We start from the raw sequence: 19,425 nt of genomic DNA, 5'->3' as shown, positions 1-19,425 counted from the left end.
AAGATTTGTTAGGGCGGTGGTGATGATGATGATAAGATAGCCATTATTGTTTTTTTTTTAATGCAAACAGAGCTAATGCAAGAATCGGACTTGTTAGTCAAACTTGTTGATTTAGTAAAAATTGTAAAAGTTAGGCAAAGAAAACACTATGTATAGAATGAAACGTCACTTAAAGAGTAATAAGCTTGAATTAAAGCTGAATTAACATAAACTGTATGAATGAAAAGTGGCAATTGCAATATTTTTATGAAGCCAGATGGAATAAATTGTTGGAATAACTAAAAGGTATAGTCTAAACATGTGGAAAGTTCTAAAATGAATAATTGTCAATTCTTATAATATTTAGATCTAGAAATGTGTAATGGTGTTACCTATATTTTTTGAATATATCCTTTTTTTATGCATATTATTGCATTCTTGTGCCTGAAAATGATAGTTTAAACTTATCAGAAATATTTGCCAATAAACTCTTTTTATCAGCTATCATATAAAATTTAATTAATTACATAAAATGGTAAAATTATATACTTTAACAAAATCTGATGAAAACTTCTGATTAATCAGTATTTGACAATATAACAAAGTGTGTTGCTGTAAAGGTGATTTTCATAATGTAATTTTAGGGTTTCTCTAATATTCATTTATTTACATTCACGGAAGCTTACTTTTCTAACAAGCTAATATAACAAAAGCTCCAGCATACAAATTCAAACAGTTTAAAATGCTTTTTAATAACAATCTTGTGAAACTATAAATCAGCGCTGTTCAACTTATCATAGCCTGCGGGCCATATTTTCTTCACCAAACATTTCGGGGGCCAAGAAGGTTGATAAATGAAAAGTCAGTTTATGTTAATTAAAGAAATATTTTATTTAAACTAAAAAGAAAACTTTAAAATATTCGTAATATATTAATGAGAACATTGTGGCCGTAATTTTCACATAGTAAAATAATTTTAATATTAATAATAATAATTTAGTAACAAATTTATTCATAGTAAAATGTACTCGCGGGCCGTAAAAATAATTTGGTGGGCCGTATACGTCCCGCGGGCCGCCAGTTGGACAGCCCTGCTATAAATGTAACCCTACATTAATATAAAGTGCATTGACCTTAATCAGTGAAATTTAAAATCAAAATTTAACTATAAATGCTTACAGAACAAAATGGTATTTTAAACAGTTCATTTTTAAGTGCCATCTGCCAATTGTTGTAGATTATTATTTTTATATTATTATTAATTGCTCTACCTAATTTTAAATTATACTGCTTTTTTCATCACACTATAGATTATTTTTCAATAAAAAATGTTTTGATATATAGATACTATGTTTCCACAGATTGACCAGCATGCTACATATAACTGGAAAAGAGCAGAATGCCAGTTAAACTGTAACTAAAAAATAAAATCAAATCAGATCTAACAAAGTTAGTTGTTAAATACATGTTAAAGAAAACATTCTTATGAGTACAATAAATAATAATATTGTAATATGACTGACTGGAAAGTTTTTGTTTACAAGGCAATAAAACAATTGGTGGCTTATTGACATTAGTTCAGGAAATCCTGATTAGTTCAAAATTCAAAGGACAAAATAATTTCAAATTTTACATATTTCTGTACAATATGCCAAATGCCATTGTAATTGATGTAATTTATTAAGGAAACAGAATACAGTTACATATACAGAATACTATTTTCATTCATTAATAATTAATAATAATATAAATAAACTACAGGTAAACAGCACACGTCTAGTGAGAACCTCACAGGTTGCCAGATAGATTTTTTGGTTTTTATACACAGTGCGGCAATTATATTCCGGGACTGGATCTATAAAAATAAAACAAAACAATTTTATTCAAATTCTTTTATTAAATTATTCAAAATACTCTCCTCCTGCTTCAATACATTTTTACAGCGATTCAATAGTGATTCAAATGCCTGCTCAAGCTCAATTTTTGGTATTGCCTCTAATATGCACGTAGACTCTCTTTGGATGGTTTCAATATCATTAAAAATGCGCCCTTTCAACTTCATTTTCATTTTTGGAAATAAAGAGAAGTCACATGGTGCTAAATTGGGGGAATACAGCGAATGATTCAACACACAGACTTGATTTCGTGCCAAAAATTGACGAACAATCAATGATGTGTGACTTGGTGCACTATCGTGTAACAAACACCAGTCATCAGAATTGCGATATTCTGGACGAATTCGACGAATTCTTCTCATTAATCGTTGTAAAACTCCCAAGTAGAAAGCAACTGTAACTGTTTGATCCTGTGGGACGAACTCACGGTGGATGATGCCTTTGCTATCGAAGAAAACAATGAACATCGTCTTGATTTTTGATGGAACTTTTTGTGTTTTCTTGGCTTGAGGTGATGATTTTGACTTCCATTCGGCACTTTGACGTTTTGTTTGTGGGTCATATTGAAAACACCAGGTCTCGTCACCAGTAACAATTGATTTGAGGAAGGTTGAGCTGTTATTTGCTGCTCGTACAATCTCTCTGGAATGTTCTAGTCTCATCAATTTTTGCTCTTGGGTTAGTGTGTGCGGAACAAATTTAGCACAGACTTTTGTTTTGCCCAAATCTTCTTTAAGAATTTGTCGTATTGTCTCTTTGTTAATGTTTAATGCCTGTTCCATCATTCTCAGTGTCGCATTGCGATCGTTGGATACAAATTCTTGCACTTTTTGAATCGAATCTGCTGTTCGAATTGTTATTGGCCTTCCCACACGTTTGTCGTCCTCCAGTGATTGTCTGCCTTCCAAAAATCGCTTCTGCCACTCAAAAGTCTTTGACCGTGATAAACACTCACTTCCATACACTTTTTTGCATCATTTTGAACGTTTCTGTGGCACTTGTGCCAAGTTTAGCGTGAAATTTAATAACCACGTTGTTCCATTATTGTTTTCCGACTGTAACAAATAAACTGATAAACAAAATATCAAAAACAATGATAAATGTCAACCGATTTAAATAAAAGTTTTAGGTTATGTTCATATATGTCCAAACTTCATATGACATAAAATTTAAACAGATGTCGCTACTGGTTGCTGAGATATAGCTTCAGTCCCAGAATTTAATTGCCGCACTGTGTAAAACCTAAGACTTGCGCAATCAAATCTGTGAAGGTTTTTAGGATTTAAAAACGTTCCAGAATTTTCCATTTGGCAAAAATTTGACCGAAAATGTTTGGTATGTAAATAAATTGGACTGCATTTGAAAGGCTATTTGGGTATTTTGGTTATTATAGTAAGTGCAGTTAGAGATTTAAGTTTTATAAAAATAAAGCAGAATTCCTCAAATGTAGCTCAAATTATTTTTAAAGTGACTCAAAAAGTAGTAAGTTACTCAAATGTATTCGCCTAGATCCTACAAATATCTCAATCTGCTACTTTGCAGCCCAATCTTGCAAGAATAGTCCATGTGTAAGGTTACACTCAAAAATGTATTACTGTAAAAGCAAAGCCATACTAACCAGATTAGAGTTGTTCTTGGTCTATTGTTCTTTTATAGCATAGAGGCATTTTGATCTAAACAAACTAGTTAACATATGCATAACATAGTTTGGTCAGAATTTTCACTTCAAATTTCAAAGTAGCCATATTTCAAACTAAGTGAATTCCTTAACATGTAAATCTCTACACCTTGGCTGGGATAAAAGTACAGTAATAAACTAACAGGATTTCAAACTATCTGAGTTTGAATGGGATGCCATCAACTGTGCAATGGTAAGCAAGTGCTGGACATCTGGGTGACAAAATTTTGTATTTTGTCTATTATTTATCTCTTATTTAAGAAATAAATAAATAAGAGATAAATATTATCTCTTATTTAAGAGATAAACAACAAACAAAATACAAAATTTTTTGTTTTCTTATATAAAAGTCATGTTTCCTTTCAATTGATCTACTGCCTGGTAAATTTAAATAATATTTTTAAGAAACGAGTTACAAGAAAATATAAATATTTCAAAAGAATTTATTTTCAAAGAAATCTTTTCTTTGATGTGCTTTGTTAACTGCTTCTGACATCAAATAATTAACAATGCTACAGTACAGTGGGTGATCAATTAACAAACAATCCATTAAAAGACAATGCTCACTACCCGATTAATTCGTTCTGGAAATCCCAAAAACTAAATAAAAAATTATATAATTTCTTACTATGTTTATTTATATGTAATAACAAACTAAAAGCAATCTCTCCATTTTATCACGGACGGCACATCTTTGTTTTTCAGACGTGATTTTCATTACTCCTTTATCTGCTTGAGTCTTTTTGATTATATCTTTCTTAGCTAATATTGTGCCTACTGTAGACCTATTGAAGCAACACTGTCTAGCAACACAAGACATCTTCTACCCATCTACCTTGGCTATTATCTCTTGCCAAGTTTCTATAGTGAACACAGTTGTTGACAATCCACTCTTTTTAGGCCCCATAATATTATCAGTTTTTTAAATAAAAAAGGTCAGAAAAGCACACAAAAATTCAGAGAACAGAAATCAACTAGTGCTAAAAAGGTTATGTATACAACTGTGAAAGTCTTGTTCCATAAACCGTTATTCATAAATGCCATTAAAATATAGTTTTACAAATCTTAAATGCATCGTTGCTCCTTCTTGTGTTTGTTCTGTCGGGTGTTCATTATCTGAACATAGAAAAAAAAATCTTTCGTGTTATCCAATGTAATATCCAATTTGTTCATAGTCTGAACTGTTTGTTAACCGATCACCCACTGTCTATTGTTCCAAAACATTTCCTTTTCCTAAGTTAGAAATAACTCTTAACTCATAGTTTGTAACTTATAACACATAAGTCTTAATTGTATGTTAAGTTTCTGTTGCCCAGATGATCGGCCACTGTGAATTGTCCTGTTGTCGTGTACCAGTTTGAATTAATGAGGATTTCCTGTAGTAGTAGTTAGTCAGTGTGGGTGCACTGACAATCTACCCTGACCTTGAAAGATAACACCTTCCTCTTGAATTTCACACAAAGTGGACATTAATCAGTGTAAGTTGCCATAATTTACAGTGAGTTTGTGAAATTTGATATGTTTATTTTTGCATTTTTGGATCAAATTACAATAAAACAAACATTAAAAAAAGCACTTTTGGCATTCCACAAATATTTTATATCGTTAGAAAGAAGACAAAATGCAGAAATTAAACATATAATTGTAGTTTTTGATGTAATGCTGACAGTTTCACAATTTTAGAATAAAAATTGATGCCTTAAGATGTCACATGAAATAACTCATTTGCTTTTTTTCATATGCCCTCATGTATAACCTCACTTAAACTGGAATGCTGACATTCCCCCAGGATAAACCAGCATGCTAGTTTTTATCATAAGGAAATATCTGATTTCATGGTCTCAACCAGCATGTCAAACCATCTATGAAAATACAGTAATATATTAACATAAACACAAAGCTAATATTGTTTACAAAAGTTGTTAGAAATTATTTTTTTAAAAAATGCAGAGGTCTGGAACCACAAATAAGAGTTTGGCCAACTGGCAACATAGATGTCATTTTCTTACTCAAGCTTCCATTACTGCAGTATTGACTATCATCACTAACAACAAGCTACGTTTTAAATATATGTAGAAAAAATTCCTTCTACTGTCACATTATATTTGTATATATATGATATAATAACGGAAATGTAGCTAGTAATGTGATTAATATTTTTACGTTGAACATGACATTAATCTAAATTTCAAATGTGTCATTTAATACAATCTTACTTCACTTAAGTTTTAATTTTTTGCAAGTAAAATTACAATTGTTTATTTTACTGAAAATCTTACAATTATTTTGTAATAAAAAGTTTAATCTGTAATTAATCCCTAAACTGCAGCAGAGCACTGTTTATACAATCTCAAGAAATCAAACCAAAAACACTAATTAAATTTCAATTATATGTCTTTTCAGTTACACAAGATGTACCAGAATATAGCAGAACTAATAGTTTTATGACAAACTCATTGTATTACAGCTTTTAATATTTCAATGTTTATTTTTTATTTTTATTATAAGAAATGATAAAATTTTTTATTGCACACATTTTTTGAAGTTGTAAAGATCAGTAGTTTAGTAGTAGAATTCATGTACAAAGTAATTTTTACTTTTTCAAGACAAATATCAAAATGGAAACAAGTATTATATTATCCTTTAATTTTGCTCTTACAGAATACTACAAATGTGTAGATTTTCCCTATATTGTGATCACTTCACCCACCATTAGTTAAAAATCTATAACTAATCCCAACTCTCTTGGTAGGATCAATTTGACATCATTTAATTCCAAAAACATAAAGAGAAATGCAAAACTAAAACAAAATGTTTTCTAGAAATTCTCAGTATATTTTCTAAAAAAATATTGCAATATCTGTATCAGAAGGGAAATGATTTATAAATAAAATCCCATTACAAATTTAGATGTATGAACAAAACATTTCATCATTGAAAAAAATAGGAATGTTTTCAGACAGACAAAAAGAAAAAAAAGTGAAACACATTAATAGTGCTCCACTGCAAAAGCAAGCAACATTGAATTTTTTAATCTTCTTAATAGCTATTTTTAATTTCCTATAAATTTTAAGGGCTTGTTAGACCACAGTTTTCAATTAAAAACTGCAGTCTGATAAGTCTGCAATTATAACAAAAATAGCTATTAAAAAAATGAATTGAAATATAGGACAAAAAAGCAAATAACTATAACTGAATTTTTTATTAACAAGATAATATTAAATTATCAATAAAAAGCAAATTTTAAACTGCTTATTAATTAATGATTATAAGAATGATAGGTAAATGTTCACTTAGGTAAACGTGATGGTGGCACTTCCAGTCACCATCTTGTTTGTAGACATAGCGTTCACAAACAAGATGGAAAACAGCATAAATAATAACAAAACCATATTGTATAGAAAAAAAATTTTGTACTCAGAATTAACCCAATTATATATATTTTTGTTCAATTTCTTCAAACTAGAGCATGATTCTGCAAAATCTTGTAACTACATCTTGTTTTATCTTACTTGACACTTTTCCCGTACTTTTAACACACATTTCGTCTTTTTTCCTTTTTAGATTTTCAGATTCTTTTGACCTGTCATTTATTTTACATACAAAATATGAATTATCATCTCGACAAATTCCACCAACAACTCACCTAGTTACTTTCAAAACCCTCCCCTTTTCAGTTTTCCTTTTACTCAACAACAGTTTCATCAATTTCAACAATCTTTCCAGGCCCACCAATTTTAATTTGGGATAAATTATACAAGGTAATCATCATAACATGTCGCATGAAGTCTGCCAAGTCAACAGCTATATGATAACTCACGCCCACAGCCAAACATGTTGCGTTCAATGTGCACTCTATGAAAATTAGATGCCAAATGAAGAAAAAATAATTCCCAATGAAATTTTCCTGAATTCATCTTTAAAAGTTCTGTCAAATGGCAAACTGCTCATTTTGCATTTGTGACATTGAAATAAAATTGAATCAAGATCCTTTCTATAAATTAATTTACAACGACCACTGCATTTCACACAATCTGCATCTACAGGTTGTAAACCGAACTTTATGGCAAACTTGACATCTGACAAAATTCTTTTGTCAACAACTATTTCAGGAAAATCCAATTCTAAATAACAAAAAATAATTCTTTGAGGTCCACTTTTGTCATAAAAACTTTTTTATCTTTAAGTAATTCCAATTACAACAATAAAAATTAAAATATTAATTATTAACTCTGAAAAAATTGTATACAAACTCCAAAAAATAAATTTTTGAAACATAAAAATAAAATAACACTAAACAAGTTTACAAATTGATAAAAAAAATAATCTAAAAACCTAACACTATTAAAATTGTTGAAAATCATTGACAGCAACACCTACATTAAAATTCAAGAGAGACCTGGAGATTCTGGAAGTGCCACCATCAGGTTTAACTAAGTGAACATTTACCAAATGATATAATAAAAACTACACAAAATTTCAATAAAAAATAATTTTTAAATCAATCAAATAATCTATTAAAATTAGTCTCTAATAAAATGTATTTATTAATTTCTAGAAATTTTATTATATTTTTCTTGACATAATATTGAAATACATTAAAAGTATTCAATCTAATTTCCTTAATATTAATTTTAAATTAAATGTAAATCAATTTTTACAAATTAATAAAGTTTTATTATAATGCTAAAGCATTTATGGACCATTTGTTCTTTCATTTATTCTTGAATATATTTTGTCATTTTTAACTTTGTTAAACATAAATAATTTTTGTATAAAGTTTATAAATATATTTACAGTCGAGTCTGCATAAGTCGACACCCCAAGGGGAAGTGGAAATGTGTAGAGTTATCCGATGTGACGACTAAAGCAAAGTTGGAAAAAAAACCAAAAAAATACAATTAATAAAATACAGTAGTGCGTTATACAGTAGTATAGGCTTACAATACATTGTGTCTTCCATTTACAATTACTCTGTAGATGATAAACTGAAAAATTTATTTAGTGTTGTTTGTTTTGAGCACTTAACTGTCTCTACTTTCTTTTTCAACGATCACGAACGCCTTGAAAACATTATCTTCACAATTGTCAATCGTTGGCAAGTAATGTCTAAGGATTCTTAATGCTTCTAGCGTGAGAAAATGCAAAATTGGATTCTGTTGTGACGTTGATACAGATTGTATATTTTCTTTTTGTTTATCTGTTATTATTTTATACATAAAAATACATAAAATGTTAAGGCATTTTTATTAATATGTATATATGTATATTAATAATATTAATATATTAGTATATTATTAAATATATTAATTATATATTAATAAATAAATCGACTCCCCCTCCTGAAAAAAAAAAAAAATGAGTTCGCACCACGTGCGGAATGAATTCATTTTTTCGGGAGGGGGTGACAACTTATCAGAGTGTGAGACAGCAAAAGTATGTCAACTTAGGGTCGATTTACACACAACAGTGACGTGCTGGCACAGTGCAGTAAGCATCAATAAATATCATACATAGTCAATCAGAATTTCATGTACAACACTTGTATAATTGACAGAATACAGATCACATGTCGTAGATAAAACTCTGATTGGCTATGTGTGATATTTATCGATGTTTATGCACCAAACGGTCACTGTGCCAGCACGTCACTGTTGTGTGTAAATCAACCCTTATCCAGTGGTGACGAGTTAAACGGTGTCGAGTAAACCGGAGTTTTTTTTAACATTAATGCCTATTTAAGTCGGCCGGGACCATAGAAAGCTGACTACTTAACCGACGGTGTCGAGTTATCTGGGTGACGACTTATGCGGAGTCAACTGTATTTATTTATTCATTTGTATTAATATCAAATAGGTTCAGTGTACTATTTTTCTTATACAGCTACATTTTAGAACACACATAGTATAGAATACATTTTATGCCTCTCTTGGGTCTATCTGATCATTCTACAGCCACACAACAAACCATATTTCCAAATAGCAGCTGAATAATATGAAACACTAACAGTCATTCCAAACTGATTACATAAGAACACTGGAAATACTAGAAATATATAAGGCCAATGGAGCAGGAAACTGCATAAACTACAAAGATAACACAATATCATATGCGTGGCAATATGCTTATGAGAAGGATCCCCAATAATAGTGACATCTTATTTATAGAATTATGGATGAAAACATTAATATGAGAGCGCTGGGCCTATATAACGGAGAATGACAAAAACAGCAAAATTATTTGGTATTAAATAATTCGAACACTTGAATTAACTGGCAGTTTAAAATTTAACTCTGGGCATTCCAAAGTTGGAACAACATCGCAATATCGAACCTGAAGCAGAACTCGATAGTGTCGAAAACATTTGTTCCTGCATCTAAATATCGTACCTTACTGGATAAAAAGGTTCTGAAAGGGTTATTTACAAAGTTACAAATTTACAAACCTTCATAATAATAATAATAATGATAAAAGTTGCTCATACAAACATTTTTACATTAGAAACTTATAAATATTAAAAAAGTTTAATATTAACATTACATGAAAAACTGACACATATTTGGATCAATTTTTTTTCCTCTAATTAACTATATTCAAGTCTACATTCAAATTTCTTAAAACTTCATTTTCAAACTATTGAGAAATAAAAATTTTAACGAAACATTTAATAAAAATATAATTTTACCTCATCAGCTTCATCTCTAATCATTGCCTGAATAGCTTTTAGGACAAGATTTGAACCTAAAATTTTAAAAAAATACAGAATTATTATGCATGTCTAGATACATAATTAAAAACAAAAACATAAAATTGATAATAAATTGAAAATGATGATTCTATTACACTAAAAGTTACTATCATATCAATTTTAAAGAACTATTAATATAAACGTTTATTTCTTGTGGAAAATAGCACTAATTGAATCCAGAAAAAATTGTTAAAATGCATTCACCTGAATTTACAATTTGTTCTGTTATATGATCAAAAAATACATGAAGTGTGCAATGCCATAATGTTGTAGATGCCATTTTTCTCTAAATACATTTTATTGAACAATTGAGTTCTAAATGCAATGCTTTCTGCTGCAAAAGAATATTGTGGTGTTATTGGCACTATAAGTGGCTCTATTTTAAAGTTGAATTCATGTGAAGCCATAATGTTTAAAGTGCTAAAGTGCAAGTCACATGACTTTTGGCACCTAAAATGTTACAACTTATATTTACATCATTTTGATATTCCAGAGAATTTGTAATCTAGTAAGTTTATCCTTTTATTGTAAAATTAAAACAAATTCATTCACTAGATAAAGTGTTTTTTGCCTCTCCTGAAAAGTTTTTTTTGACATTTCCAACATTATGGCATTGCATGCTTCATATATTTTAAATATCTTCAACTTTAAATATTGTTTTACTGACAGTGACAAATTCACTTTTACAATGAAATACAGTTAAACCTTTTAAACTGAATACAGGAGAAATTCAAAAATGTTCAAATTACTCTTCTTAGTACTACTACTATAACAGCAGTGTTCTATATTCTTTGGCAATCTCACATTTGGTCTATTTTCTTCTCCACTCTTGCCTAAAAAGTTGAAATCATAAAATATAAATTTTCATTTGTTCCATACTTAGACACCATGAAATAATAGCTAAACAACTCCAGTAGCTAGATGCAAAAGACACTAAAACTGAAACAAGTGACAATTTTGTCTATATTGAGAGTTTTCAGAAAACCTCATTTTGGAGAATCTTTGAAATGCATGCATTTTACAAAACAGTTGACTACATGATACTTTCTCTTTTAGAGCTTTATTTTTTGAAATATGGTATATATTGACTACAAATTATCCAAATTTTATACTGAAAGTTAGAATTAACTGTATTTTTAAACACTAACTTAAATAAGAATTTTAAGGAAAATAACAATGGTCTGAATTATCCAATAATTCAAATTTGATTTTACACCTAACACAGCACAATTTCAGTTTAACATAATTGGAAAAATGCAATAAAACTTTGTTTTATATGACAGTTCCAGTTTAACACAGTATATTTTTCAGTGACAACTAGATGGCTATGGTAGTAAAAGTACCAGCTTCTTTGGAGATCTGAGTTCAAGTCCAAGTAGGAACCTCAGAACTGTTTCGTAATCTTGTCTTGGATATGTTGGGACTCCATTCTTCACTACTAGTCATCCCATTGAGGACATGGGGAAAAAAAGGCACTTAGACAATTTTTTAGAAGCCAATAAATAAATAAATATTCTTCAGTATTTTATTTTAAAGTAAGTATATTTATTGATAAAATTAATGTGGAGACCTATGCTATTATGATGCTGTAATCAATGTCATTGCGACTTTCAATTTATATGTTCAAATAAATGAATTGAATTGATAAATGGATAACAAATTACTATAGAGTGAAGTTGTGGTCATCAACTGATAACACAATAGTCAGAATTTCATTCAGAATTCTAGATGCCATTGATAATGTAAAATGGCACCTATCAAACAGGAGAAGGTTTTCTGCATCTTGGAATTCATTAAAATAGAATCTGTCACAACTGTACAATAGAATTTCTGGCATATATTTGCAAAGAAACCCCCACTAAGACTCTCCATTTTAAATTGGCATTCCAAATTCCAGGAGGAAGGTTGCTTGTGCAAAGAAAAAAGTCCAAGACAACCCTTGACTTCTGAAAAGACTTAAATGAATTCAAACTTCCTTACAGCAGAGCCTGTAGAAATCCAAAAGAAAGACAAGTTGCGAGCTAACGTGTTCCATACAATAATTTGACATGTGGTACACAAGCCACATTATTTGAATGAACTAAAGAATTGAATATATGAGGCATCAGCTACTCTCTTGCATGATATGCTGGTATATGTTTGGAAAGAATTCAATTATTGGTTGGTTGTTTGCTATGTGACCAGCAGTACACATAATGAATCATTATAATGTTGTCATAAAGTTTTTTCTTTCTGGCAATACAAGTTTTATGTTGCCAACACCTGTGGTAGTCCAGAAATAAATTTTTGAGAAATGTCAAAATCTTTTCAAAATACACTGCACACAAAAATTAGAGGATATTTCAAAATAAATATGAAGCAATAAAAAAAAAGAAGCATTTGATTTTTTTATTAAACAAGATCATCAGAAAATCAAACAAGAAGTCAAAGAAAGTTGTTCAAATAAGATGCAAAACCAACTTTTATTTCATTGGTGAAAATGCACTATACAAAAGGCTGAAAGTTCTGGTGTATCTGCATGTTCCCTGATCTTGAAAGTGCACATCGTGCAATTTCCCAGCCCTTGCAATGCCCCTGTAACATGATTTGCTTGAATGCAAAGCCAGAGAGCCATAGAACATCTTAAAGCTGGTCAAACACAGATGACATTGGCAACAGCAGTTGGAACATCCCAAAGAGTGATTAGCAGACTGTGGAATCACTTTCAAGAGACTGGCACAGTACAAAGAAGACAAGGGCAGGGTCACCCATCTGCTACAACAGCAAGAGATGACTGCTACTTGACCTTACTGGCAAGAAGAAACAGGTGCAGCAATGCAACAGAGCTGCAAGGACAGTTTCTTTCTGCTAGTAGATGATGGATATGCACCTAGACCAGGGATGGGCAACCCGCGGCCCTCGGGCCGCATGCGGCCCGCAGTAATATTTTTTGCGGCCCGCGTGGCATAAAATATGAATAAATATATCAATTTCCCAGCTTAATGATATATTCAACAAAAATTCAAACGTTATTTTCTACAACTTATACTCGTGAAAAGTTTTTTCGCAATGAATTTAGTAAAAATTAAAACAAGAAACCGGCTAACAGACACATCGGAACTAATTTAAAACTAGCGGTGACTAATATTTAACCAAATATTTCCGATATATTATATTTAAATCGGTGCCAGAAGCTATATTAAGTATACATATGCTAATTTATAATTATATATGAATAAAGAATTGTGATTTACCGACAGTTCCCCCCTCTTCTCTCTTGTGTGCGGCCCGCGTCAATTCAAGTTTTGAAATGCGGCCCTTACGTAGAAAAAGGTTGCCCATCCCTGACCTAGACCATATGAAATTGGCACCATTGTGTTGGACTGCATGCCCAGTGACCAATGGTATGATTTCTGTTATCTGCTGAATGCCATATAACCTGTAGAAAGTGGGCTTTATCAGCCCACTTAAGCATTGTCATTGGACCCATGATGAGTGGTAAACTGTCCTCTTCTCTGATGAGTCACGGTTCAGTCCGCAGCCTGACAATAATCATGTCCTGATCTTGCACGAACGAGGAACACAGAAGAATCCACATTTCACACGAGAAAGGGACTCCTTTGGTGGGGGTGGAATCATGGTGTGGGCTGGCATTAACATTGGTGGTTGTACCAACCTTCATGTCATTAGAAACGATTGCTGACTGCTGTCAGATATCAAGATGAGGTCCTGCACCCAACAGTGGTACCTTATGTTGGAGCAGTTGAAAACAACTTTTTTCATGGACAATAATGCAAGGCCCCACCATGTGCATCTTGTCAACAACATGCTTCAGGAGGCAGGAATCTAATGCATGGACTGGCCTTCATATTCTCCAGATCTGAATCCCATTGAACGTGCTTGGGATGCACTGGGAAGACGCCTGGCAAACCATCCAATGCCTCTCACAACTTCTTGAGCTGGAAGTTGCCCTGGAGCAAGAGTGGCAGAGGATCCCACAAGAACTGCTGGACAATCTGATCCTGTCCATGCCCCATCACTGTCGGTGTGTTTAGCAGTTTTGGGTGACCACACACACCCTACTGAACAGACAATGTGTGGCACTCTCATCCAGTTTGACATGCTTCTGTTCACCCCTACCAGTATGTCTCTTGCTACTATCCTATCGTGAAAATTATATATATTGTTGCAAGTAACTAAGAAAAGAACTCTCTTGAAAATGAAGAAACAGATACCATTTTATTCAATTCTAAGCTGCACTTTTTTAATGCCCTTGAAAATTGGGTGCAGCTTACATTTGAAGGTGGCTAAATTTTATCTAAAAATAATTTTTTAAAGTACCATAAATCTATTCTATACCATGTCTACTATCTCCTGACCTAATTTTGTTGTTATCCAACCAGTACTTTTTAGTCAGGATCCTTTTTCAGAAACAATCCATTGATCTGCCGTAGGATAATACTGAATTGCTTATTTTGTAGTAATTTTAACCTTTTCAGGTGTTTTAATACTTTAAAAAAATACAAGAAAATTTTGAATTCATGATAATCCCAGACAGTGTGATGAGTTAACTTCAGCTGCTTAATGTTTGTATCAACAAGCCTTTTAAGGACATCAGAAAAGAATATGAAAATTGGTTACATTTGGAAAACAATGCTTTAACTATTTCTGGGAAAATAGAGGTGGAGAATGTTTCAAAAATTGCAAAATGGATACTGTCACCTAGAAAAATTTCCCAGTGAAATAATTCATTCCATTAAAAAAATGCTGCATTACAGATGCAATGAATGGCACAGAAGATGACTTAGTTTGGAAAATGACAACACCAACACCAATTCCAAAGTCAGCTGTGATAGTGCAACTATTGAATTGTTTTCACAATATGATAGGGATAGTGAGAGCAATTAAGATTTACTTTAAATTATGTATTTAGGATTTTTTTTTAATAAATTAATTCTTCACTCGTTGTTACTTCTCATTTTTTGAACTTCATAAACAAATCTTATTACCAGTATTTTTTTTTTTTTTTCACAAAAACCTGTTGAGAAAGTAAAGTGCAGCTTAGAATCAAATAAATATGGTGTATAAAAATTACAGTTAATTTAAGATAATTTGTGTTCAAGACTATTTCTAAATTGCTGTCTATTCTACACTATTTCTATGACTATCTATGGTGTTATAATTACAAGTTAAAATTTCACTATTCTACAATTCTCTCTTAAGTCTCTCACATTTTCTTTGGCTCATACTGCTGAATCACAGTATTGAACTAGTTTTTTTTATTTCAATTCAATACTATACATACAATTTTCAGTAGGTTAATTTTTGTTTTACAGTTTTACTACTTTTAAGCTCCTTTTGTTTTAAAAGAATTTGGTTACTCCAGCTGTCACTAATAAATACATCATTTCAGTTTCACTAGATATGTATAATAAAAGCTAAAGAAGAGTGAATAGCCTGAAATGCATTTTCTTTTTATGTAATAAAGTCTACATAGTGAATCAACAGTGTTCCTGTATGATAAGTTCCCCAGAGTAATTTTGTGCTTACTTCCAAAGACTTAAATAAAGAAAACAAGAAACAATGAAGTATTAAAAACAACTTTGTTTTAAAACCTTTTTCTATTAATAAAAAATTATGCTTAGAAGTTTTATCTCTATCTTAAGTCCTCAAAAATAGAATTGACTACATTCAATCTAGAATTACTTGAAAATCAGCCTAGAGTTATTTTTAAATTTAGAATTTCAAATTCTTGGAATAACTTTATAAAATATCTGGTCATCATTTGCATTATTCATGTCATTGGGCTGCAATTTGAAAAAACTGTAGACCTATAAATTCCCACTATCGCCTATCTGTCCTTCCTTAATCTCGAGAATGAAGTTAGATATATGAAAGATGAGACCAGATATTGAAACCTTAAGGGCAGGAGGACCAGATTAAGAATATATAAACTTCTGATGCAAACCAGAAGTCACATTATTTCAATTCTTTATGATAGATAGATGACTGGCACGACTCTATTGCTAACAGGAAAAGTATGATGTACTGTACAGGTGCAAGCTACTACTAATTTGAGGCATAGAGCATACATTTTAAATTAAAAATACAATTAAAAATTGCAGCCTGATATTGTGATTATGTTGCAATAAATGTTTGAAAATAGCTTCTGTTTGAAAGTGAAATTGTCATAATTAATTTGTAGTTTAAAACATCCTCAGAAATTGGAAACAGATTATTTACATGTAACATTATTTCATACAGGGCTGTCAGGAGAAATGGAGATTTTTTTCAAAGTCCTGAGAAAACTTAGGAGCCTGTAGTAGTTCCTAATCCTATAAATCAACACACATACATACATGGTAACATATGATATGCATAGAATGAAATCAACTTAAAAATTATCAGGGAGTAAATTTCAGAAGAAACTGCAGAATTCTGCCAATTTCTAAAAAAATGCTTCCTTGGAAAAATTACAGGGAACTTCCTATCTTGCTATTTGCTTGCTCTTTTTCTTTTTCTTTATCTTGCCCTTGCTATCTGCATCATTACATTGTCAATTACAGAAACTTGTGAATCAGTTATATCTGATTATGGTCTATAAAGTTGACCAAAAACATTAAAATTTAAGTTTTATTGCTACTGTTGCTATGCGTGTGTGTGTATGTATGTATGTATGTATGTATGTATGTATATATATCAGTGGCATGCCGTGACATTTGATGATAGGGAAGCTGTGTTTCTGTAAGAAGCCGACTTACAGGGGCAATCAATCAATTGCGTGTCAGGGCCCGTTCGTATTCGTTTGTTCGATAAGCCAGTAAAAACTGTATACTTCTTTAAATGTATTTTTAATAAATTATCCGACGTACTTAATAAATAAGAAAGTTCAATATAATTACCCTTACCTCTGTTATTAGATTCAATAAATTCCCTACACCCTCTAAATGCCAATTCTTGCTTTGAAAAAAAATATATAACTTCTATTAATTTAGATATATCTATTAATTGTAATTATCTTGTTATAATTTTCAATATTTATTTTATATTGTCTACCAAAGTTAAATTCTATTCTGCTTTGATTTCCAAATTGCTTCGATTTTAAGAAAGAATCGTCATTCGTCATAAATTTTATCGTCAAAATGTCGAAATTTTTTTGTTGACGTATTTATATTTAATTTAGGCATTGGTCTTTCTCTTTTAATAATGTTTTCTTTTTCATTATATGGTCTTGAACCAAAACTTTTTTAAAATAAATTTTTGAATCACTAGCCACGATATAAGGGCTAAAATTAAAATTATAAAAAAAAAATTTACTTAGTAAAACAAAATGTGTGACGAATATACATGCTTAGTAAAAAAAAATTCTTCAATTGTATGAATATACTTTTAAAGAAACTTATAATTAAATATAACTTTGTAAAGAAACATACATAAAAATAACAAAATATTCTTTACTTTTTAAATCTTAAAACAATCCACTTACAAGTTAGTGAAATAGCTCCCTACAAGTGGCTAATGAATGAAATCAGACGATCCAAGTAGGTGTGTGCGTGCCGATACCGGTCAATGTCAAATGCCTCTTTTGTCGCATTACTAGTATATCTCAAAGGACGCGACAGGGTTGTTGTAGATTTTAAACGTTTCTCACCATAGCTGTAAAAATCTAAATATGTTAAACTTAACAGATTGTCCATCGTTCGTTTTCTAACTAATTTGTTTTAGGACCGAGTGTTCACGGAAATTTCCAAAATTTACAACTTTTCGGTCACTCTCATTGAACTGGAAAAATTTCTGTCTTTATTACATCTAATATTATGAAGAGATCAGACCGCACTGTACTCGGCAAGAGATTGGTTCGGTTAAGCTTCTGTTAAAGTAAAATTTCGGCTCTTTCATCAGGGTTTTATATATGTTTCTAATTCCCTAATCGCTTAATTATTTAACTACTACTAAGTAGAAATAAGTTGAAACCGGTTACTTTGTACCTGAATATCTGTAGTCTCGGAAAAACAGTGGAAAGACAAATTTTTATGACAACAGATATATAAATTGTAAATTTAAAGAAAATAAATTCTAGAGCTTTTTTTTGTACCATTGTACATCTCATTCATTAAATTTGGTTGTAAATGATGCTGCCAAAGTAACAGTTAATTTTTAACACTGTACTAGAATTGTACACGTTTTTTCTGCATCCCCTTACAGATGGGACATACTAAATCGTAATATCACCGGTTTAACATTGAAATCCGTAAGTAATATAAGATGGGAGAGCGGAATAAACGCAGAATAAATATATCAAATATTTTAATGGATTTTTTTTTAAAACTCCTGTCAACTATACAGAACTATCATAAAAACATGCCAGTAAATTCCTATCAGTTGGGTTAAGTTATAAATCTAGTCTAGGGTGAGCAACCTTTTTTATAACATGGGCCAGAATAAATTTTATGTTTTTTCCGCGGGCTGTAGTAGTCAATTGACGCCTTCTTGTGACTCGTAATTTTTTTTTGTCTGCAAATATGAAATAAATAAATAAAAAGTTAATTACTACATTTATTTCTCTTATCGTTTTCGAAAATTACAAAGAATTGGAAAAATAACTATTAATTAGTTATTTTTCCAATTTAATAACCTATTAAAGATCTCGCGGACCGGATAAAAACTTTTTGCGAGCCGTAGCTGGCCCGCAGGCTGGGGGTTGCCTGCCGTTGATCTAGTCTGCTCATGATTCACATAATCAGGCGAGGGTGGCCGAATATCTAGCAGGCGGCTAACAGCCCACAACCGCTCCGGGATATAAAGTCGAACTCTTTACGCGTGTGTTGCTTCTACCAGCTAAACCGTGACGTTGGTGCTCTGTAAAGCGCATGCGCCAATGCCTATAATCTGGCTGCTTGGAAGTTGACAGGCAGGCGGCTAACAGCCCACAACCACTCCGGGATATAAAGTCGAACTCTTTATGCATGTGTCGCTTCTACCAGCTAAACCGGGTGAGGTTGGTGCACTGTAAACCGCATGTGCTAATGCCTATATAATCTGGCTGATTAGAAACTGACCCGGTTTCGACATTCCTTCCGCCACTGAATTATTCGAATATACAATAGCAATCTTATCGTTTTTTTTCACATGTAGTATAAAAATTT

General features: G+C 31.2%; 1 protein-coding gene across 1 annotated transcript in view; it reads right to left on the bottom strand.

The window, feature by feature from the left end:
• LOC136969536 (uncharacterized) overlaps positions 1–19,425 on the bottom strand; it is a 29,240-nt gene that overhangs the window by 2,449 nt on the left and 7,366 nt on the right. The window contains exon 3 of the mRNA XM_067263731.1: positions 10,238–10,293. Within this exon, the coding sequence (XP_067119832.1) occupies positions 10,238–10,293 (56 nt within the window). The remainder of the gene's footprint in view (positions 1–10,237; positions 10,294–19,425) is intronic.

Source organism: Centruroides vittatus, unplaced genomic scaffold, assembly GCF_030686945.1.
Source record: "Centruroides vittatus isolate TY-2023 unplaced genomic scaffold, ASM3068694v2 contig_18, whole genome shotgun sequence".
Lineage (NCBI taxonomy): Eukaryota > Metazoa > Arthropoda > Arachnida > Scorpiones > Buthidae > Centruroides > Centruroides vittatus.
Note: the sequence above shows the minus strand (reverse complement) of the source record. Positions and strands in the feature narration are given on the sequence as shown.